General features: G+C 49.7%; 1 protein-coding gene across 3 annotated transcripts; it reads right to left on the bottom strand.

Annotated features, from left to right (window-relative positions):
• Nucleotides 1-5,125: 5,125 nt before the first annotated feature.
• LOC103180429 (ras-related protein M-Ras) lies at nt 5,126-21,579 on the bottom strand. Of its 3 annotated transcripts, none has more exons than XM_007896266.2 (6): nt 21,517-21,579; nt 15,136-15,341; nt 8,369-8,522; nt 7,701-7,800; nt 6,593-6,672; nt 5,126-5,562 (listed from the first exon to the last, which is right to left on the bottom strand). In XM_007896266.2, exons 2-6 carry the CDS (start codon nt 15,326-15,328, stop codon nt 5,463-5,465), a joined length of 627 nt encoding a protein of 208 aa, XP_007894457.1. In that variant the 5' UTR covers nt 15,329-15,341; nt 21,517-21,579; the 3' UTR covers nt 5,126-5,462. The 3 variants fall into 3 exon arrangements, with proteins under 3 accessions (XP_007894457.1, XP_007894458.1, XP_042192077.1); XM_007896267.2 differs by lacking the exon at nt 21,517-21,579 and adding an exon at nt 16,202-16,295; XM_042336143.1 differs by lacking the exon at nt 5,126-5,562 and adding an exon at nt 16,317-16,379 and having other exon boundaries at nt 6,589-6,672.
• Between the last annotated feature and the right edge of the window lie 1,977 nt (nt 21,580-23,556).

The raw sequence follows: 23,556 nt of genomic DNA, 5'->3' as shown, positions 1-23,556 counted from the left end.
AAACTTGCCCACAGTTTCGCCCTGCCTGGGAATATTATTATTTTTATTAATATGAACGATCGAGAACCATGTCTCCCCCTATTCCCCCGCCTCCCCACTCCGGGAATAATAATTTGCGAGCCGCGCTTCGCGAGGACCTTGAAGGATTTCCAGCCTGGCACGCCGCAGATGGCTGAAAATGAACGAACGTGGCAATTTCTCAGAGAGAGAGAGAGAGAGAGAGGGGAGAGAGAGAGAGAGCGCGTGAGACACATTTGTAGTGAGATGCTCGAATAACAAGACTTTCGGGATATAAACTGAACTTTTTTTTTGTTCAACGTTCCCCATTCCAATCTCCCCGACCCAGCGCAAGGTCGATTGCTAAAAGAACTCTTAACACAAATACAGCTCAATCCCAATCTACCAGTGTAAACACGAGAGCTTTGCAATGTTGCTATGGAGATTCTGCTGTCAAACTGGCTCGGGGTATTCTTTTTTTTTAAGAGAACTGCAAGTTCAGAACATTTTGTTGAACGCTCTCGCTGAATAATTAACAGGCTGGCGTTCTCCTGCTCACTCGCATACCCCGAGCCCCCTTTTTTTTTTTCTGGGCGTCTCTTCGAAGCAAAGAAACGGACACCGCCCAATGGGGAAATGGGAACACTAATCCTTGCATTCGATACGGCGCCTCATCACGCGGTTGAGGCGTCTCGAAGCGCTTCGCGGGATACGCTGGAAAGTGAAGCCACTGTATGTTTTGCGGGCGAGACGCGGTCAGCCAATTGCGCACAGCAGCGCCCCCACAAAACAGTCGTGGATCGAGTGACCAAATTATTATTGTATTTTAAAGGGATTATTAGCCTCGGAAAACATTTTGCTAATGGACTGACAACCGGCTTCCTGCTTACTGCTCGGTAAACAGAGGCGTGGAAAACTTGCCAAAGGTTTTGCCTTACTTGGGGATCAGGTCCCCTCACTTGTAGGCGAGCGCTCTAAACACTACCAGACTCCAACAATAGTAATAATATCCTTTGGATTCGATACAGCGCCTTTCACGTCGGGAGAACATCTCAAGGTTGCTTCACAGAATATTGTGTAAATTGTGGTGACTGTGCATTTTGTTGGCAACGATGCTATGATGCAAGTGCGGAGTTATTCTATTTATATATCACATTTCTGGAATGCCCAGAATTTGGCAATTGTATTTTTTTTTTTAAACGCAGACTTTCATCTTGAAACCACGTCTTTTAGGAAATTTCTAGAAAACCTTAAAACTCTTGGACCGTGCCTGTGCTCACCTCACCCCCCCCCCCCCCCCTCTCTCCTGGCTCGCTGTAAAGCGCTCCAAGATATTGTTATTCATATTATTATTAATAGTCATCCTTGCATTTGATATAGCGCCTCATCACATCAATTATCACGTCATTGAGACGCCTCAAAGCGCTTCACTGAATATATCGTAAAGTGATTTCACTGTGTATTTTGTTGGCGAATTATTCCGTGCGAAAAGGAGCCATATCAAAGCTTGTTGTTGTAAACTTTTAACGATCAAATGACAGGAGACCCTATAAAATGTTCGTTGAGCTCCTCGTCTCCACCGACTAACTCCAAGGGCACGGTTTCCAGTTAGAATTTTATTAAAATCTTACACCACGTTTAAAACAACTGTGTTTTTTACCGCGACTCAAAAGTCACGATACCATTCATCGCAGAATTAAATCTCCAAAAAACCCTCCTCTCGCCTCCCCCAAAACCCCGTCCCACCCCCCGAATCAATCAATAGAGCCGAGTAGCGGGCAATTGTGTTGTCTTGGCCAAGGGTTAGCTTCAGAGCGAGTGCATTTCATGTGCTTCTTGGGTTAACACTTTACCGGCACTGTGTTACGTTTCCTCCTCGATGGCAGTAAGAACCTTTGCGGGATGCACACCGTCAAGTGAATCGCCTGCGTGTTTTGTGGGCGAAACGCGGCCGCCAGTTGCGCACAGCAACAGCGTCCCCCACACACAAACCAGTCGGGGATTTACTTTTGGAGGGTTTATTAACCGCCAATCGACTTAACGACCGGGTTCCGACTTACTGCTACGTAAACAGAGCTGTGTGGAGTAAGGAAACTTGCTAAGGGTTTTGCCCTGTCCGGGAATTGAACCCGGGTCCCCTGGCTTGCGAGGCGAGCGCTCTTGAGCACTCGCTACCGGACTCCCTTCCAAAGCGACCAGCCAGGCCTTAAGGGTCGAGCAAACGGACACAGTGAGGCTGTAACTATCCTGTGAATCCAGAACTTTTGTTTTCATTTATTTTCTATGGAGTTACATACTCGTGGGAAAAGTGTGGGGGGGGGGGTGGGAGCCGACGGGACGATTCCAGTTAAAACTGCGAACAATTGAATGCCTGAGTACGTGCGCAGAATTTGTTCCAAGTATCTCCGCGAATATGGGGCTCAGTCGGTGATCGCTACCACTGTTTGGAGCGAAACAGAAGCCATTCTGACTCAACGCGCTCTTCCCTGGACTCCCCGAAACTCCATTCGCGCTCTCCCTCTCCCTTGCTCTCGTCCTTTCCCCGTCTTCGGGTCGCGCCTGAGGACCTTCCTCTTCGACCGTGCCTACCGTCACCTGCCCCCACCCCCAGCGCCACGCCCCGCCACTGTCAAGCGCTCTGTGGCGCTGCGGGAAATGCAAGTCGTTGTCTGCCGTTACGCTCCGCGCCGGGCTTTCGGGTGACCCGCAGCCCTTCCTGCGAGACGCTGAAGGGAGCCCGAGGAACGTAGCTTAGCAAGAGTCGGCACATACAGGAGAGGAGGGGAGAGCAAAAAAAATGAAGGAGGGAGCTAAACAAAAAAGGTATTGGTACGAGAGTTGAGGTCACTGGGGTCAACGATGGGATCTCTCTCTGTACATCGTAACCAGACTCAGTTGCGCCAACTGTTCCAGCCGCCCGTAATCACATAATACAGCGAATCCGACCAGCACTAAAGTGCGAGGAGCATTCTCGCTTTACTCCACTGCGGTAAAACCCCGAAGCTACCGTCTAATATACAAGGTGCCCCCCACCCCACCTCCCGCCCATCACACAGCTCCTTTGCGTTTGACACGGCGCCGATAGCGCGAGAGCATCTCCCGAGATGCTTGACAAGTAACCGCGGTCAAGCCAACGGTCCCACACAAACAGCCGTAAAAGTGTGTGTATAAAAACACACACACGCACACAAAAAAGCGACCAGCTAGGCCTTAAGGGTCGAGCAAACGGACACGCTACCTGGAGAGGTTTGCCGGCCGAACGAGTTGGGCCCAATCGAGCGCAAATCATTCAAAGCACCTCTCTGTAGCGCTGAGATCCATTCTGGCCGATGGAATATGTGGGCCTTAGAACGTCCCTGGAACCCAGAGCTTACCCTCACCACCCTCCCTCACCACCACAATGTATCGTCTGGCTCGCTCAGTGGCAATTGATCGTTAAATAGCCCTCATTGGCCTTCCATCTCCCCCAGGGCTTACTCTCAAGGCAAAGACATCGTTCAGGGTAATGCAGGGTTCCGAATTAGAGGCCGTTGATCAATAAACCCATTTTCTATCTCCAGGTTACAAGGGGAGGTGAGCTGGTGCTCGGGATGGGAGGTAAGGGGGGTGTTGAGACCTTCTCAGTCCCGTTTTCATGACTGCTTCCATCAGGTAACGTACACACCGCAAATAACCCCCCCCACCCCTCCTCTTCTCGTGTCTCTTCACTACAGCCATTCAAACATCAACAGAAAATACCGCAGAGAGGTGCTTGCGATCGGAGAAATTTTCCCACCAAGTCCCTCTTGTAAACTTGCCCGCTGTGGCTTCAGCTGGGGTTGGTGGGAGAGGGGGGCGCTTGCACCATTGGGTGTAGGAGGGCCCGAGGCACTAGCCCTGGGTGAAGGACGCTGAATAAATACATGCTGTTGTTGTTGTTGATGTAGATTGGGATGAGGAGCAGGGGATCGGTCCAACCTTTTGGGCAGCTGAGGGCCAGATGCTATCCTGATCGGCCAGTCCCGTTACCGGGCGGACCCTGATCCCCTCTCCCCCCCCCCCGGTGTCCAGCTCCTGATTGGCTCGGGGCCTGCGCGTCACCTGCACTTGCTCGTCAGACAACAAAGTTGGAAATGGTTCGAGGGCCGGATGCGGCCCCCGGGCCGCCAGTTGGACCGCACTGATGCAGATGAGCGCTTGCAGTAATCTGGGAGGTTGGGAAGGTGGAGGAGGAGAGAGAGAAAGAGAGATGGTGGGGTGGGGGAGAGAAAAGGGAGCATGTACCAACACAAGTGAGACTTGATAGGGAGCTTATTGATCACTCAGTACAGAATCCCTTCATTGCGGAGGCACCAAAATAGGTTCCTCGCGGGATATCAGAGACCACGACAACAACAACAACAACAACCCAGGGTTAACGATGTAGAAAAAAGTTGATTTCTCGCCAATTAGAGGGGGAGAGGAGATCAGGGTGTTTTAAACTCCCTTCCACCTCCCTCTCCCCCTCCCCACCCCCAACTTCCATCTGCCTCCACATCCACACACACACACACACACACCACACATCTATCTGCAAGGTAAGGCACCCCCATTTCGAGGTGATCCCAACCCCCAGCTCGGATCCAAATCCCTGACCGTCCAGCGCCTTGGGACCTCCTCCCGACGTGAAAGGCAGGCTCTGTGTAAACGTAATGTGTTGTTGTTCGTAGTGCACCAAGGGTTGACCGCCTCAATTAAGTAACCCAAAGGCTTTCTTCTTCATGGGAGGCGGTGGTTGCAAAGTAGCACTTGTTCGGTTCGAGGATTGTAAGTTCGTCCTGTTGCCTGGGACGTGCGAAGGTGGATTGCATTCTCCCATTCGCGTTCCAAAATGCCTTTCCTTCAGTCCAGTTGTCTGTCGTAACATCGCTGATAGACTCAGAGAGAGAGAGAGAGAGAGAGAGAGGGAACCAGAGACATTCACTGCACTGTTCTACCCAAGGCCAAATGGAATGGTTCCTCACTATGAGTTGGAGCAGACATGGCTGTTTGATCCTGTGCAACGATTTTGATCCTCGACTTCAAAGGGGGAAGAGGAAGCGATGAGTTCAGAGAAGAGACAGACAGAAAGAAAGAAAGAAAGAAAGGAAAAGAAAGAAAAGAAAGGAAGGAAAAGAAAGGAAGGAAAAGAAAAGAAAGAACAAGAAAGAAAAAGGCCAAGAACAGACTCTTCTCGGCCAATCTGAGCCCAAAGGCAACAAAAAGGTCAGCCGGACCTCTTGAGCATCACACACTGTCCTTCATCGCCAAGAGTGCAATCGTACTCCACGGTGGAGCGAGTTGGGGGTTAAAGTGACCTCCGCACACAACACTGACTGCCACAGTTAGCCACCCGCACGCAGTCTTGAAGGCTCCCTGTGTAGCCTTCCGCAGCGGTACGCAAGTTAGCATTGGCTCCATCGCTCCTATTGACGTTAGCGGCTTTCGATCAGGCGTTAGGAGGTGGATCACATCACTGAACACTGCAGTTTGTTTGAGCCAGCTGTCCTGTCCCCGCGCCATTTGGCTTTCTTCTTCTTTTTCTGGCTTTTCTCTGGTATCTGTTGCCTGTTCGGAAGCAACGTCTCAATGTTAACACTCACGTACGATCGCACTCTCCGTTCCCTCCTCTGCCTGAGTCCCTCCGCCTGCCCCCCTTTCCCCCACCCCCTTCCACTGGCCTCCTTCAAGGCCCATCTCAAGACCATTCTTTTCGACCTTGCCTTCAGTCATCTTCCCTCCTCCACTCCCTCCCTCCCCTCCGCCCTTGCCCTCCTCCACCACCCCACCTCTCTGATCCCAACCCGCAGCCCGGGCGCTGTGCGAATGCAATTTGTTGTTGTTGAAAGATACTACTGACGATTAGGAGATGGGGTGTGGAACTAGAGGGCAAAGCAGTCCTGTGGGGTAGTGGTTAAGAGCACTCGCCTCGCAAGCGAGAGGCCCCGGGTTCGATTCCCGGGCGGGGCGAAACCTTAGGCAAGTTTCCTCGCTCCACACACACGCCTCTGTTTTCCCCAGCAGTAAGTAGGAACCCGGTTGTCAGTCGATTGGTGGGTCGCTTTCCGGGGCTGATGACGTCAATGATGTCTCAATGCAAGGATTATTGCTACTATCGTTGTGTTTTTTTTCCCCAGATGAATTCCTCCCAGTCCCCTCTCTCATGCTCCTCTGTTCCTTTATCCTTCACATGTGGAAAAGGGGGTTTGCGTGCGTGCAGGGAACAGTTAGCTCTCTGGGGAGAATAAACGTTCCTTTGAGGTTGGGGCCAAGTGGAAGGAGTTTTACTCCGCATCTAACCCCTTGCTGCGCTGTGCGGTGACCTGGGATATCTGGAATCCCTCCCCATTGGGAACAACTCTCCCACATTCAATCCCAAATCTTTTAAAAACAACATTTGCGAGACTTTCGCGAGGTCCCTTGTCCCAAAGGTTCTTTGAGAGGGAGATAAAAAAACAAGTTCAAAGTCTATAAATATTATCCTTTCATTTAATGTGTCGGCGAAGCATCTGAGCTTTGGAGATTCTCTGTAATTCACACACAACCCATAAAGCTCTGCCACTGATATCCGCAGTCTTATCGAGTTTCAAGCACTCACCTTATGACACGGACAAGGTCGTGGAAAGCTTTGTCAACATTCAGCGGTGGATCCTTGGCACTCGTTTCTATGTAAGGTATCTAGCAAGAGGAAGAGAACAGCAAAAAAAAAAGGAGAGAGATTTTATGATGAATAACTGCTGAATTGTCCTGACGTGAGAGGTGTTATATAAACGCCATTGGCTGTTGCTGTTGAATAAATCTCCAGAACTTCACCAAAGGGAATAATAATAATTCTTGCATTTGCTGTAGCACCTTAGCACATCTTCGAGACGTGCTTCACAGCATCTACTGCAAAGCGAATTGGCTGTAAATTGTGTGGCCAAACCGCGGCAGCTGAACAAGCTAAAGGCCCACAGCAGCGTCCCACAAACTGTCGTGGTTTGAGGGACCAAATTATGATTGTTATTTCTCTTTGAAGCAGTTTGGGAGTTATTATCGGACAGGCTAAATGGTCTTATGGGCTAAGACTCGGTGGAATTTCGGGTCTGCCGTCCCCTGGTTATGGATTCCTCCGCCATTACTGGGAGCTCAGCCGGAAAAATTCGTCGAGGTGTCGTTAGCACTCTCAATCCCGAGTGAGAAGGGACTTGGAACCCATATATAGTCTATCATGGCTCTCCAATACAGTGCTGGGTGTATGGGCTGCGTTGTCAGAGGTGCCATGCTTGGGATGAGACATTAAACGTCCCCCCCGTCTGCCTGTTCAAGCGAATAAGGATCCCACCGCACCGTTTGAAAAGAGAAGGCAGGTTCTCCCAGTTTCCTGACCGACAATCCCCCCGAAATAAAACTCTTCAGTCGCTCAAAATAATAATAATCCTTGCGCTTGTTATAGCGCCTTATCTCGTCTTCGAGACGACTCAAAGCGCATCACAGAATATACTGTAAAGCGAATTGACTGTGTAGTTTGCGGGCGAAACCCTAGGGCTGCTTGTGGGACGTTGCTGTGTGCAAATTGGCTGCTGCGTTTTGCCGACAAAATACACACGGTCACTACACTTTGCAGTAAGTCCTGTGTGGGGCTTGGGAGATGCCTCGACAATGTGACAAGGCACTGTAACGAACAATGCAACGATTATTATTATGGAATGCTCTGCCAGACGTACATTGTACTTCGCCGCCATCTCTCTTCCCTGTTCGCTGGTGACCTTCCGCAGATGGACCAGGTCAACCTTGTTGGCCACCAAGATCATCGGAAAAGACTCCCTGCAACAAAGAGACAGAAACAGCCATTAGACAACCACAAGCCTGGGGAAGCCCAGCTGGTACGTGGAGCCCTGTATATTCTGTGGGCGAAACGCGGCAGCCAGTTGCGCACAGCAGCGTCCCACAAACAGTCATGGTTCGAGTGGCCAAATTATTATTATTGTATTAACCGATTTATTTTTTTGAAGGGGTGATTACTCCCGGAAAGCGATTTGCCAATCGACTAACAACCGGGTTCCTATTCACTGCTGGGCCAACAGAGGCGCGTGTGTGGAGTAAGGAAACTTGCCTAAGGTTTTGCCGCGCCAGGGAATCGAACCCGGGTCCCCTCGCTTGCGAGGCGAGAGCTCTAACCACTGCGGTGCAGGATTCCGTAGAGGGGTGTGCGAGAGGGGAGTAGAGGGGGGTGGGAGAGGGGCGGAGAGGGGTGTGGGGGCTCGGGTGGAGTATAAACACCGTCACTGACTGGTTGGGTCGAATGACCTGTTTTACCATGTCGTTTGCGTTTGGGTAACTGCAGGTAATTCTGAAGGAAGAGGGGGGAGGGTTATTTAATGAGCAGACTCACCTGTCTTTGACTCGGAGGATCAACTGGTGAAACCTGTCGACGTGCTCGAAGCTGGCTTTGTCTGTGACCGAAAAGACGATGAGGAAGCCATCGCCAGTCCTCATGTACTGCTCCCTCATAGCACTGAACTCCTCCTGACCCGCCGTGTCCAGCACTGGAGCGAGCGAGCGAGCGAGCGAGGACAAAAGAGTATTGATAAAAACACACATCAAGGCCGATGCAGCCAACTCGAGCATAGGCTCAATAAGTCATAATCATCATAATTATTACAATTACAATCCTTGCAACTCCCATTCAAGGTGCGTTCAAGAGGAAGTCAGATCTTCGCATGCGGGAGAAGGGAACAGAAGGGTATCATAACAATAATAATAATAATCCTTGCATTTGATATAACACCTTATCACATCGTTGCGATGCCTCAAAGCGCTTCACAGGGTACACTGTAAAGTGGAATGACTTGTAGATTTTGTGGGCGGAACATGGTGGCCAATTGCGCACAGCAGTGTCCCACAGACAGTGAAGGATTGAGTGACCAATTTTTTTTAAAAAAGGGGTTATTGCCCCCAGATACACAACGATAGTAACAATAATCCTTGCATTGAGACATCATTGACGTCATTACCCTCGGAAAGCAATCCGCCAATCGACTAACAACCGGGTTCCTACTTACTGCTTGGGAAACCGTGAGGTGTGGAGTAAGGAAACTCGCCCAACGTTTCGCCCGGGAATCGAACCTGGGTCCTCTCGCTTTCAGTCGAGGGCTCTAACCACTGAGCTACAGGACTCGCATATGAATTCGTGAACGGGATTTGGGCAGATGTACGATTTAGGCGATCATACGTTTTATACAGATCGGACTTATGCGCCTTTCACTGTATAAGACGGTAGGCTGCAGGAATCCACCACCCTTTTGGTCCAGTTTGTCAATCTGCCGGTTGCACAGATTGCCTTCCACTTCTGTGAGGTCTGATAAGACGCCAAGCATAACATGAACTCAATGTTCTCTCAACAGCTGTTTGGTGGGGATTCCAAATTATTCTAACACAATCCAATACTATTGATGTAGTTGGTCAGATTTCCACAGGGACTGGCGGGGGAGGGAGGGTTGGAAGAGCGAAGACTTCATTTTGCTATGAACGTGTTATCAATGACATTTGTTAAGGACATGGGGTGAATGGCTTATTCATTTGGGCCAATTGGAACCCAAATGATTGAGGGAATAGAGGGCGACTATGAGGAGAGGCTAAGTAAATTGGACATGTTCACGCTGGAGAAGAGAAGATTGAGAGGTGATATGAATGCTGTTTATAAGATTCTAAAGGGGCAAAACAATATAGATCATGACAGGCTGTTTCAACTTGTTCAGAATAGTAGAACCAGAGGACACAGCCTGCGATTGAAGGGGGGAAATTCAGAACGAAACTACGCAAACACTATTTCAGTGAGCGAATAGTGAACCTGTGGAACAGGCTCCCTAGGAAGACGGTTGAAGCAGGAAGTGTCGATTCCTTCAACCACTGATTAGGTAGTTTTCTTTTGGGAAATAACATGATGGGATATACAGTACATAGGGACTTTGGGACACATGTGCAGGCGACCGCCAGGAAGGTGGAAGGCGAACTAGATGGACCTTGGTCTTTTCTCGTCTAGCATTTCTTATGTTCTTATGTTGGCTGGGACCCAGGGTGAAGCACCCTTTCCTCTTTCTAAAAACTCTTGTTCCTCTTTCCTCACGTCCCTCGATCCCTCCGATCCACCATCGGCAGCTGTGCTTTCAGCCTCTGCCTCAATCCTTGCCTCTCCCCCACCCCCCTCTTTGCCTGTCTTCAGATCACACCTAAAGACTTTTCTCTTTGATCGTACCTACGGTCAACTTCTCTCTCCCCCCCCCCCCAACTAAGCTTCAGACTACGCCATCGTTAAACATTTCAAGCCGTTACCCAGAGTAAAGGACACTATATAAATGCAAGTTGTTTTTATTTTTGTCACACGAGATCCTTGACGGCTGCCTAAGAAGGCAGGAAAGAAGGTCAGTTTAAGATCTCATCTGTGGAGCCCTGTAAACTATTGGTTAGAGCACTCGCCTCGCAAGCGAGTCGATCCGGGTTCGATTCCCGGGCAGGGCCAAACCTGAGGCAAGTTTTCTTAGTCCACAGTTTACCCAGCAGTAAGTAGGAACCCGGTTGGTAGTCGATTGGCAGATCGCTTTATTGGGGGTAATAGTGCTTTCAAAAAATATATAATAATAATACGTTGGTCACTCAACCCACGACTGTTTGTGGGGACGCTGCTGTGCTCAATTGGCTGCCGCGGTTCACCCACCAAATGGACAGTCACTCCACTTTACAAAATATCCCGTGAAGAGTTTTAAGACATATCAACGACATGATAAAGCGCTACATCAAACACAAGGATTATTATTGTCATTATTATTATTAACATTATTATTATCTGACACATGGAGCTTCCAACATTGCAACCCTCCCTCAATGCTACACTGGAGCGACCATGAAGCTGGACTATGCATAATATACATATTATATTGCAGCATAAATACAACATAGATGTGAGCCCTATGCGGTCGCCAAGTATGAAACCTGTGCTTTAAGAAGACGGACTTGGTGCGAACTGATTTGAACTTCACAACCAAATCGCGACTAAACCTGGTCACCGCACAGGTTACTGAACAAAAGCTAATGCATCAGTAAGTGCATCAACGACACGTGACATCTTAATATCACCAGGATCACAGAGGGTCATCTTAGAACAGCTGGTCCACTAAGCAGCCAGAGGCTTAGAGCTTGTGGCCAGTCAATAATCTATTCTCCCTCCTGCCAAACACACACACACACGCGTGAACAGATACACACACAGACATACACACACACGCGCACACAGATAGACACAAACACTCATAAACAGGTACACATACAGGCATGCACTCACACACACACACACGCACACACGCGCACATATAAACAGATACCCACACAGACACGCACTCAACACACACACTCACTCACGCGCACGCACTCACGCGCACATATAAACAGATACACACACACGCGCGCACATATAAACAGATACACACACAGACATGCACTCACACACACACACGCACTCACGCGCACATATAAACAGATACACACACACACACACACGCACATATAAACAGATACACACACAGACATGCACTCACACACACTCACACATAAACAGACACACTCACACAACACACATAACAACAACAACTTGGATTTATATAATGCCCTCCACGCCGGACGGCGTCTCAGAGCTTCACAGTAACGGGTCCCGGGGGCCGAGCCGGGGGGAGGGGGAGGGGGGGAAGGTGACCAAAGGCGCGGCCGAAAAGAAAGGTCTTCAGCAGAGACCTGAACATAGGAAGAGAGGGTGAGGCGAAGGGAGTGAGGAAGGGAGTTCCAGAGCCTCGGGGCACAGTGGCTGAAGGCACGGCCGCCGAGGGTGGAGCGGAGGACTCGGGGGACGAGGAGGAGGCCAGACCCGGAGGAACGAAGGCAACGAAGGCATAAACAGACACACACACACAGACATGCGCATGCACACAAACACACATAAACGGATACACACACAGACATGCGCACACACGCACAGACACACACAAACACACGTAGACCATGCACTCGCCCGCACCCACACACACACTTTCCCTCGCTGCCACAATCTCACCACTGATTGTCCTGGGCTCTATATAACTGTCTGATTCCTTCAGTACAGAGATTAATATCTTGTTCGCACTGGCAGACTGTGATCAGATGAACTCAGCAATTGCCTAAATTGACCTCGCAGTTGCTGGAAGAACAGGTGCCAGCCTGACTCAGTTGATAACACTCTCGCCTCTGAGTCAGAAAGTTCTGAGTTCAACATCAGACCTTCGGACTCAGACAACTCTATCTCAGTTGACACTGGGGGAGTGCTCCATCATCAGAGGTGCCGTTCTTCGGATGAGACGTTAAATTGAGGCCCCGTCTGCCTGTTCGGGTGGACGTGAAAGATCCCGAGGCGCTATTTGGGGTGAAAAAGAGAAGGAAGTTTCTCTCTCTCTCTCTCTCGGTGTCCTGACCGACAATTCCCCAGATATATATAAAAAAACACTTTCACTTCATGGCTGGTTTTGGGGACGTTGCTGTGCGTAAATTGGCCGCTGCTATCGTCTACGTGCAAAACGCAGCAAAAACACTTTTGACATGTCCTCTTGACGTCAAAGGCGCTATGCGAAATGCAAGGATTGTTATATATGACCGCATTCAGTTTCATTTTGTCATCAAATCTGTTTTGCGAGGCGCAATGGGCCTTTTTATTTTTACACGAACGGCCACGTAATAATGCAAATCGTTATTTATGAGCCTCATCATAATAACAACAAGGGACGAGGATTAGTGGGGGAACGGAAAGCGCTGGCGACTTTAACCTTCGTGCTTCATCTCTGCCGTTACCGCGACTAACACACGGGGCATATTACTTTGCTCCACAGAGGAATTTCACATCGACCATGTGAGATACGTTAAGCAGATTGCACTCATCACGTCGCTGACTGAAACACTGAACTCCGGTCCTGATAGGAAACATAGCAGCGTGCCTTGCAATCATGAGTCATGTCAGTAATTTTACTTTGGCTTCCTGAGAATACACTGCCAGTAAGGGAAGTACGCATGAGTAATGGGAATAAAAGGGAAATAAATATGCCTGAGGTTTTCTGGAAGGGGAGTGGAATCCTAGTCACTTGCCCCCACAAACCGTGAACTATTTGGATATAGATCGCAAAATCTTTGCATTTGATACAGAGCCAAATTACGTCGAGACACTTCACGGTAATTGCTGTTGAGTGCAATGGCTGTATAGTTTTCGGGGAATGTGGCAGTCAATTTGCAAATAAGCAAGGTCCTTCCCCACAAGCAGCCAGGAAGCAAACGACCAAACTCTTCTGGAGGATCGCTGGCTGAGATAAGACTCCAAGGCATAGCTGGAGTGAGTGTTGCTGTTGTTGTGTTCGGTGGACGTTAAAGATCACGGCGTCGCACTACAAGAGAAGCCTATATCCTCTTATCTAACGAGTAACAAGTCAACGAATAACTAAAAATCAACCAAGTGCCCAAATATCAAGAAATACTAAAACAATAATGATAATAATCCTCGCATTTGACATCGCACCTCATCGCGTTGTTGAGACGTCTCAAAGCGCTTCACAGCGACTGTGTATTTTGTGGGAGAAAGATCATGAGGAACTGCGGAGATTATTTGTTTGAGACCAAGCCTTTATGCGGGTGCTCAGGAGGCGTTGGGGTTTTGTGGGCCGGTTGCCAGACTGACATGCCGGTTCTGGGGCTTATGGCACAGATCCTAGGGTTATGGCAAGGTTGGTTGCTATGGCATGCATCGTGGTCTGGTTGCTAGGACCTCGTGAGATGGTTGTTAAGGCGTCGCGGGTTGGTTGATAAGGCGTCGGAGCCTGGTTGCTAGGGTTAGTGAGACCGGTTGCTAGGCATTTCCATTGGAAGCACCGTGCGATTTCCTGAGGTTAGTGATTCAGTGCAACGCTCTGTAAATCCTCCTTTGCACGAATCAGATCTCTCTTATGTCGGCGTCCGCTATATATCAGAAGTGCGGTTGGCACATTCAGTGCGATAATAGTAGGCTGTCCAGACTCTGCCTTGTTCGAGAAGAGAAGGGAGTTTCTCTCTCTCTCTCTCTCTCTCTCTCTCCGCCCCCCGCCCGGTATCCTGGCCAACAATCCCCCAAAAGAAAATGGATCGCTCACTCCACGACTGTCTGTGGGGCATTGGCTTGCGCAAACTGGTCGCTGAATCCGTCTACAAGTTACATCTCCCGTGAAGCGCCTTGGGATGTCTTCAGAACATGATAAGACGCTATATCAAATGCAAGCTTTATTATTACTGTTATTATTGTGATTATGTACACGTACGTGATTTTTATTGTTTGCCCAGATTCACAGGAGATATCACAGAGAGAATCACGTGGCTTAGATGTGAGCCCAATCCCGAACTTGGGAAGCCAATTCAGAAAGCTTCCTTATCTCCGACGCTGGCCTTGGTCAAAGGTTCGTTGCAACTGTGCTATCACTCGCCACACCCTTCCCGACCGCCTGCAAAAGGAGTCTACTGAGCTTCAGTGAACCTCAATAGTGTGCCTTAAAGGGTAGAAAGCAGTTCCAGTGATAAGCAAGCGTGAGTGTGAAGTGCTTACAGCCACGATAGAAAGCAGGCAGCGCGCCAAGGCCTACGTGACCAATTGGCCATCACGTAGAGGATGGTCACAGCTGCTCCATCCCAGAGTCCCTCCACCTCGTCCCCTACCCCTTTGCTGTTTGTGATTTGGAGAGAGTCGGGTTCCAATCTGCAATATTTCTCGACAGAAATATGTCTCGACTCAGTCGCCGACGTGTTGGCCTTTCAGTCAGAAGGTTGAGGGTTTAATCCCTCACTTACCGCCCCCGCCCCCACCCCTGCCCCCCATGTGGTGCAGTATATCTTGTAGTGTACCTCATTAAAAATAATAACAATTTGGTCACTCAACCCACGTGTGGGGACGCTGCTGTGTGCGATTGTCTGCCGCGTTTGGCCCACAAAATACACAGCCAAAGCAATTACAGTGTATTCTCGTCAAGCGCTCTTGAGACGTCTCAACAACGTGATAAGGGGCCTGCATCAAACACAAAGTATTGTTATTATTATTAGTAGTAGTAGTATCACATACGACATGCGCCTTACCATCCAAAATGGCCCACTGTCCATCGATTTCCGTGTGCTTCAAGTAAGAGTCTTCAATGGTCGGGTCGTAATCCGGCACAAAGATCTTCTGGAAGAACTGGATGGTCAGGGCACTTTTCCCCACACCTCCGTCGCCCACCACCACCAGCTTGTACGTGGGGAGATTGTCACTGGGCACAGCACTGGTTGCCATGTCTTACTTTCACCTGTAATAACAAAGGCAGAAGGCAAAGGGTTAAAACCCTCTAAACCAATAAGTTAAATTACGCAAAGGGCGGCGGACATAATAATAGTCATCTCTGCATTTGATGGAGCGCCTCATCATGTCTTCAAGACGTCTTCAAAGCGCTTCACAGAATATAACATAAAGCCAATTGCGCACAGCGCAGTCCCACAAAGAGTCGTGGATTGAGCGACCGAATTTCTTTTGGAGGGGGGGAGGGGATGGGATAATAATAATAACAATAATAATAATCCTCGCATTTGATATAGCGCTTTTCACGTCGGGAGGACGTCCCAAAGCGCTACACAGAACACACTGTAAAGTGAATTGACTGTATATTTGTGGGCGAACGCGGCGGCCAATTGCGCACAGCAATGTCCCACAAACAGTCGTGGATTGAAAATGACCAATTTTTATTATTGTTTTGGGTATTGGAGCGATTGTTATTAGGCTCTGTGTGGAGTCAGGAAACTTGCCCGAGGTTTGGCCTGGAATTGAACTCAGGTCTCTCGCTTGCGAAGCGAGTGCTCTAACCGCTGAGCCGCAGGACTCCACATGGGATGATGACCCCAGGAAAGCGATCTGCCAATCCAATCAAACAACAACCAGGTTCCTTCTTACTGCGGGGGAAACAGCGACGTTTGGAGTAACAAAACTTGGCCCAAAGTTTTGTCCCGTCTGGGAATTGAACCCAGGTCCTCTCGCTTGCGAGGCGAGCGCTCCAACCACTGAGATACAAGCCTCCACTAATTCCCATGAAGCGCTTTGAGATGCCCGCCCGAGGTTGAAAGGCACGAGGCCAAATCCGAGGATTATTATTTTTCAGGGAACTTTCAGGATTACCTCGAAGTGAACTGACTTCGGGAAGCAGAACAAACGGCTTCAGTTTGACACCACTGTAAACCGCTTCGGAAAGTAATTAACATTCAGAGGCTGAGAATGCGTTTAATTACTGTACCGTGTGTTGAATTTTTGCTCAAACAGCTTTGGCGGCAAAGGCTCAAAAGCGGGTTGTGAATTTCTACCGGCAAAAAAAAAAATGTAGAATTAAATCACTGAGATCAAGAAGAGGTTTACAACAAGAACAAAATTACACTTATAGAGCGCCTTTCACGGCGGGAGGACGTCCCAAGGCGTTTAATTTCTGGTCTGTACTGAGTTAGCCGATGATAAAAATAATAATAATAATAATCCTTGCATTTGATGTAGCGTCTTATCATGTCATTGCGACGTCTCAAAGCGCTTCACAGAATATACTGTCGAGGGGGAAAACGATAAGAGTAACATTTACGACCACACTCTTACGACCAAACCTACGTTGAACGTGTAAAGCTCTGCGTATTTCCATGACTGACGTCCGTCAAAACTAGACGATTCTTTCAGGAAAAAAAACAAAATCAGGCCTCGCTCGCGATCAAGGAACGACTCTCGTTGGCCCTTTAATGGACGAGTTCGACAGCTGCAAAGAACGATTAGTATTCGAAGCTGTCGTAAGCAATCCTTTGTAACCGCTCAACGCTCTCTGCCTTCAGGCTGACGACACGAACACAAGTGGCAGTGAAGGAGACCGGAGCCCTAATGGAACCACTTTGGTGTCTTTGAACAGCAGGAAAGGCACGTGTTATAGAGAGGGCTACATCGTGTTGCCTCCGTACCAATAAGGGAGAGACCAGCTTGGGCGATGTGAGTGATAAATAGGCACACAGTGCAACAAGGCAATACAGTGATTGCTTTGCAAATCCCCATTTCTTTTGTGCAGTCCGGTTGGGTATTGGAAAGAGCGCTCTCTGCTCGAGCGAGAGGACCCGGGTTCGATTCCCAGGCGAGGCAAAACCTTAGCCACACGCCCCTGACTCCTCACGCCTCCGTTTACCCAGCAGTAAGTGGGAACCTGGTTGTTAGTCGATTGGCGGATCGCTTTCAGCGGTTAATAATCCCTTAAAAAAAAAATTGGTTAATTCAATCCACGACTGTTTGTGGGGAGGCTGCCGTTTGCGCAACTGGCTGCCGCGTTTCGCCCGCAAAATATACGGTCCATCTACTTTATAATATGTCCTGTGAAGCGCTTTGAGACGTCTGAACGACGTGGTAAGGAGTGATATTAAATGCAAGGATCATTACTGTAATAATAATCATCATTATTATTAACCGTGCATCAGACGAACATGTCGTCTGTACCAATAAAAGACTGGTTTGATGTACAACCTTGAACTTTAACGGCCGATCCTTGCATAACAGCTGGTTAGTGACTCATAATCACAATTTTATTTCTAATAAAGTGAGGAGAGCTTCACAGAAGAATGTGATGGCTCCCTGAGGAATACTCAGCATCTCAGTGACATTGTTGTTGGGACAATGCTAAACTGCAAAAGTCAGGCTCAGTGACACATACCCCAGTGACGGGAAATATAATAATAATAATAATCTTTGTATTTCATACGGCGCCTTATCACGTCTTTGAGTCATCTCAAAGCGCTTCACAGAATACACTGTAAAGTGAATTGACCGTATCTTTTGTGGGCGAAACGCCAATTGCGCACAGCACCGTCCCCGCAAACAGTCGTGGATTGAGCGACCAACTTATTGTTCTTCTTTTACTCTGAGTCACTTATTGACGAGGGGATTATCGCCCCTCGGAAAAGCGATCTGCCAATCGACCACCAGCCGGGTTCCTACTTACCGCGAGGTAAACAGAGGCGTGTGGCGTGAGCGCTCTAACCAAAGCGCTATAGGACTCCCCCCATTTCTTTTTATTACGAGAGCGAAATTGGTTAAATCTAAGAATGGGAGCTGCGAATGCCTACGGCTTCGTAATAAGGTAGGCGTCCTGCTTTAAATACCAGCCACTTTCAGCGAAAGTGCACGCACGCAAGGCAACACAACGTGTAGGTGGATAAAATAATTACAAGCCGAGCAGATGCACAAAGATTAAGTTGCGTAAGCGGGCGGGGAGGGGAGGGGAGGGTGGAAGGGGGAAGGATGTCCCTCTAACCCCACAAGGCCCTGCAATGAGTGACGTCAAGCTCGTGCATCGCAGAGTGCAAAATATAGCTCTCCTCAAGCGTAGCATTGCCAGAGTGGAGGAGGGAGAGAGACAGCGAGAGAGAGAGAGAGAGAGAGAGAGAGAGGGGGATTATGCAACCATCACACATTGTCATCAGCCTTGACATAATGGGCTCGTTTAGAGAACTAATCATGACTGGATGCAGCTTCTGCCCTACCGCACAGTCACGTCGGATAGACAGACCCCTCAACTCAATACCTCCTGCTTCACGAGGTCAGGGGCTTTTACTCGACAGCGAAAATCTTTTCGGACCTCTCCACCACTCCCTGTGCCTCCCCCTCCTTTTTGCCTCCTCACAGCCCGCCCTGTCCCTCGTCCCATAACAAATAAAATCCAGCAGCTGCTTCGCCTTTGACGTAGCGCCTCTCGCGTCTGCGAGACGCCTCAAAGCCCTCCGCAGGATTCACGGCAAAGCCTCAGAAAGTGCGGCGACTGTGCGTTTGGTGGGCGAAACGCGACAGCCGATTTTACTTGGTGTTGAGGGTGGGGAGGGTTTTGGGGATTGTCGGCCAGGACTCCGGGAGAGGGAGAGAGAAAAAAAAAAAACTTTTCTTTTCAAGAAGCGCCGCGCGATCCACAACGTGGGGCTTGAACCCTCAGCCTTCTGGCTCGGAGGCCAGAGCACTACCGACGATTCAACGACTGCGACAAAACAACATACACTTGTACAACGCCTTTCGCGTCAGGAGGACGTCCCGAGGCGCTGGACAATCAGGGGTTTGGACCCGAGCTGGGGGTTTTGGGATTCAGGAGAGGGTTGGAGGGTGACCGAAGGCGCTGTCGAAGAGGAGGGTCTCGAGATCCTCCCTTGAAGCGGTCGAGGGAAGGAGCGAAGGTGGAGAAACCGTGGGATGGAACAACTGGGTCCATCCTGTGCATGACGACCGGTGGGTCAAGCAGCCTTGGGTGGAGGCAGAGAGGCTTGAAAGGTCCCACCACCGACGGTGGGGACGTGTCGCGGGCTGGTGCCCGCAGAGCGGAGGGAGCGGACATACGAACAGCGACAAATTGCTCGCAGGATTCACCGTAAAGTGCAGTGCCTGACTCCGCAGGTGAATCCAGCCGCCAATTTGAGCGCAGCGTTGCGAAACGCGCTACTTATTTTTTAAGACGGTAACAATATTAATAATAATAATAATCATTATACTCCCGGGCAACGGCCCCTCATCGAGTCTTCGAGACGCCTCGAAGCGGAGCCACCGCAAGTGCTGGCTGGCCGAAGGCGCCGGCCACGATGATTTGCTCGCGGGAGGGAGATATCGCAGGAAGCAAGTTGAGCGTGGAGCGGAAGAAAGAGAGAGAAAGGTGGATAGAAAGAAAGAGAGAGGGAAAGAGAGAGAGAGAGAGAGAAAGACTCATTGACCTGAAATAACCCGAAGAGCTATTAACCAAAAGCAATTCTCGTGCACCGGGCGGAAACAGAAGCAGTGGACACACACACACACACACAAAAACTACTTCCTCATAACAATTCTAGGAAGCACGGTTCGTTTCCTGTTCCTCTGCGAATAACACTTGTCCAGCAACAAACTCAACTCGCAGGGGTTTCTTTCTTTCTTTCTTTCTTTCTTTTTTTTCTTTTCCGCCTTTCCCTTTTGAAAGCCAAGCTGGAATTTCTTCTCCGTCAGCAGCGCACACACACGCACACGCACACACTCACACACACACAAAAAAAAATGAGAGTCGTAAAAGCAAAACAGAAACTCGAGGACGTCGTTATAGCGCCAGCGATGGGGAGCTTAGGAGGAACTTCTGCGAGCAGATGGCGGTGAATACTGCCGGAAACTGCACGCAGAGACTACTTTTTTTTGCGTGTTGTGGGGTGGGGTGGGGGAGAGTAGGGGCAGCCGGGAGGGTGTCCTGACGCACGTGGAAACCCATCGCCGTTGCTTAAGAGTATCCGAACCGAGCTGAGATTTCCGCGCCTCCCACCTCCGCGTGGAAATCCCGGTGTGTTAACCCGAGGAGCAATCATTAAGCCGCCCAGGGCTGTAATCAGGATCTTCCCCGCTCTCCTCCGTCTCTCTCTCTCTCTCTCTCTATTCCCTGATTAGATTACTGACGCACACACACACACACACACACACACACATCAATTCCCATTTGATAACAGATATTGACATATCTTAAATCCTTCTAATCGCTGCAGACTTTACGATGCCATTAAGAATTTGAACGCGACTTGAACCCACGGAAATATTATTCCTCGTCAGGACTTCAGGCATTTTGGGTCCCATCTCCAGCACTGCCGGTTTTTGTTCATTCTCTGCAGCCCCCGTCCTCTCTCTCGCTCGCCAGGCTCTGCAATCCCCCGCCCCCCGCAAAACACACAGTCACTACACTTTACAGTATATCCTGTGATGCGCTTTGGGAGAATTTTACGACGTGAAAGGCGCTGCAGCAAATGCAAGGATTATTATTATTTAGCATCAGGCAGAAACTCATAGTGAAACCAATTGATGGTTTTGTTTTGAGAGTGGCATACGTGGGGGATGGGGGTAGAGGGGGGAAAGGGGGAGAGGGAGAGAGGAGCGAACAGATGTTACTTACAAAACCACGTTCTTCGCATTAAATTGCACAGGAAATTGAGATAGCAAAACCGCGGTTGGACAAACACGCTGCATAAAAGTAAATGGTAATGCAAATTTCTATAGAAAGCAGGTTGCAGTTTTGAGGGAGGGGCAAACAGCAAAGAAAAAAAAATTCTGCTTCGGACAGTGGTGGGAGCATCGGTTTCCCAGCGTTGTTTTAACAACACGTCTGGATTTGATACGTACCCTTAATGTGTAATAAATATATATTTATCTCTGTAATATTCTGAAAAAGGTAGTTCTCCGGAAACCTGGCAGGCAATTAAAATAATAGCAATCCTTGCATTTGATAGGGCACCTTATTAGAGACGTCTCCAAGCGCTTCGCAGAATAGGCTGCAAAAGTGTAGTGGCTGTGTAATTTGTGGGCGAAAAGTCAAACAGAGAAGGTGAGACGTGTCAAGTTACAGTATCAAATCCAAGGATTATTACTATTATTATTATTATTATTATATCACATATGAGGGTCACAGACGGACTTTGAATTGTGATTTAACAACTTACCCCCCAAAGCTGCTGTTGGTGTTTCCTTGTTTCTCTCTTCCCCCTTTTTCTCACACCAGCACGTCCAGAGGGTTGGAGGGGGAAAGGTGGGGCGGGGGGGGGGGGGAAGGGGGTGGGGTGGGAGGAAAAGGCTAAGCTTTCCCACCCCCGGTCTCCCCTCCGACTCCCACAGCGATAGCTGACTCGCTCGATCCTCACCTCGTGAACTGCATCCCCCACCAACCGTCTACCTGTGAGCGACGACGACAACAACACCACCATTGAGAACAAGAACGACGACAACAGCATTTATATCACCCTCTCCGCCCCCCCAGCCCCCCCCCCACCACCCCTCACACGGGGCAGAGTCTCGGGAGCGCCGAACAACAACAATATCAAGAAACAATTGATCCTCGCGTTCGATTTGCCGCCTTATCGCACTGTGGGGACCTCCCAAAGCGAAGTGACTGTGTATTTCGTGGGCGAAACCGCGGCAGCCAGAGCGCGCTCAGCGGGTTCCCGCAAACGGTCGTGGAGTCGTCGGCGACCCATTCCTTTTTTTTTTTTTTTCCGCGTTCGAGGGGGGCCAGGGCCACCCCCCACCCCCACCACCCCGCCGGGAGCGAGAGAGAGAGCGAGAGAGAGAGAGAGAGAGAGAGAGAAAAACTCCCTCCTCTGTCCGAGCACCGCCGCGGAATCTTTGGCGTCCACCTGAACAGGGCGCAGACGGGGAGTGAGGTCTAACGTCTCATCTCCCCTCCCCCGCAACCATCTCCCCCCCTCCCCTCCCCTCCCCCCACCCCCAGCGCCACACTGGATCGTCTGCCTTAAAGACGACGTGATTCCAAGACCCCGACGCGAACTGGTGGGGGGGGTTGGGGGGAGGGCTCGAACCCCCAACCTTTTACGAACTCAAGAGGCCTGAGCCCCCGCCCGGACTGAGCCAGGCCGACTTGACCGCACCAGAACAATAACGCCAAGGACAATAAGAGCGGCGGGAAACCAAGGGGAAGCAGGAATAACAAGAGCCACCCGAACAATAGCGAGAAGTAACTTGGGCTCAAAATGACTCGACGGACTTCCTCCTTCTCCCTCTTACATCTGCGGAAAGTAAATGGCCGTGTGGCCGCCCCGGAGAGGAGAACTCTCTCTCTCTTTCTCTCTCGCTCTCTCGCGCTCGCTCGCTCGCTCTCGCTTCTTGCGCTCGCTCCGCACAGTGTCAGCCACCAAAGGCTTTCTGTAACCACAAAACAGCTGATGCTATAAATAGCTTTGGGGTGGTGGGTGGGTGGGGGGGGGGTGGGGGGAAGAGCTTTGCATCACAAACTGTGGCAGGAGGAGGGGGTGGGGAGGAAGATAGACAGATAGAAAGAGAGAGAGAGAGGGTGGTGGGGGGGGGGGGGGGGGGAAGAGTGACAGATTTGGTTGCATTACACTGTGGGGAGGGAGAGAGAGATAGAGAGACACACACACACACACACACACAGAGAGAGATAAGCAGAGAGATCTTGTTTGCATTTCAGTGTTGGCACAGAGAGAGACAGAGAGAGAGATAGAAAGATTTTTCTCTCTCTCTTTGCACAGAATGAAATGTAAGCAGATATTCCAGTCCTGCATATCATTTTATTTCTTGACTTTAAAAGCATATCATTTTAATTTCATGCATTTCACATGTGGGGCAAAAGGAGATTATATACACATATACACACATATACATATATATGTGTGAGAGAGAGAGAGACAGAGACATTTTGGTTGCAAATGTGGTTGCATTTCACTGTGGGGAGACAGAGAGAGAGACACACAGACAGACAGACACAGACAGACACCACTCACACACACACACACACACACAGACACACACACAGATAGACACAGACACACACACAGCACATCCCCTGTGTTGTGCTCCCCCAACAGCACCATTGCTCCCCCAGGTTCTCCCCTGTTGACAATGGGGTTTGCCTCCCTCTCCCCCCCTCTCTCTTTCACTGACACGGATACGAACGCCGACAGGAAGGATACGGTATTGCATGTGGATCGGAGTGAATCATGAGGGTG

The sequence above is a fragment of the Callorhinchus milii genome, unplaced genomic scaffold (assembly GCF_018977255.1).
Source record: "Callorhinchus milii isolate IMCB2004 unplaced genomic scaffold, IMCB_Cmil_1.0 Scaffold6, whole genome shotgun sequence".
In the NCBI taxonomy this organism is placed as follows: domain Eukaryota; kingdom Metazoa; phylum Chordata; class Chondrichthyes; order Chimaeriformes; family Callorhinchidae; genus Callorhinchus; species Callorhinchus milii.
This window is presented reverse-complemented; position numbering and strand designations above follow the sequence as displayed.

What these genes read in the sequence shown, in the direction of transcription:
- LOC103180429 (XM_007896266.2), bottom strand. Translation starts at nt 15,328, where the DNA reads ATGGCAACCAGTGCTGTGCCCAGTGACAATCTCCCCACGTACAAGCTG. An exon ending in ACAGTGGGCCATTTTGGATG is followed by an intron (nt 8,523 to 15,135) that starts GTAAGGCGCATG and finishes CGCTCGCTCCAG; the next exon opens with TGCTGGACACGGCGGGTCAG. An exon ending in ATCCTCCGAGTCAAAGACAG is followed by an intron (nt 7,801 to 8,368) that starts GTGAGTCTGCTC and finishes TCTTTGTTGCAG; the next exon opens with GGAGTCTTTTCCGATGATCT.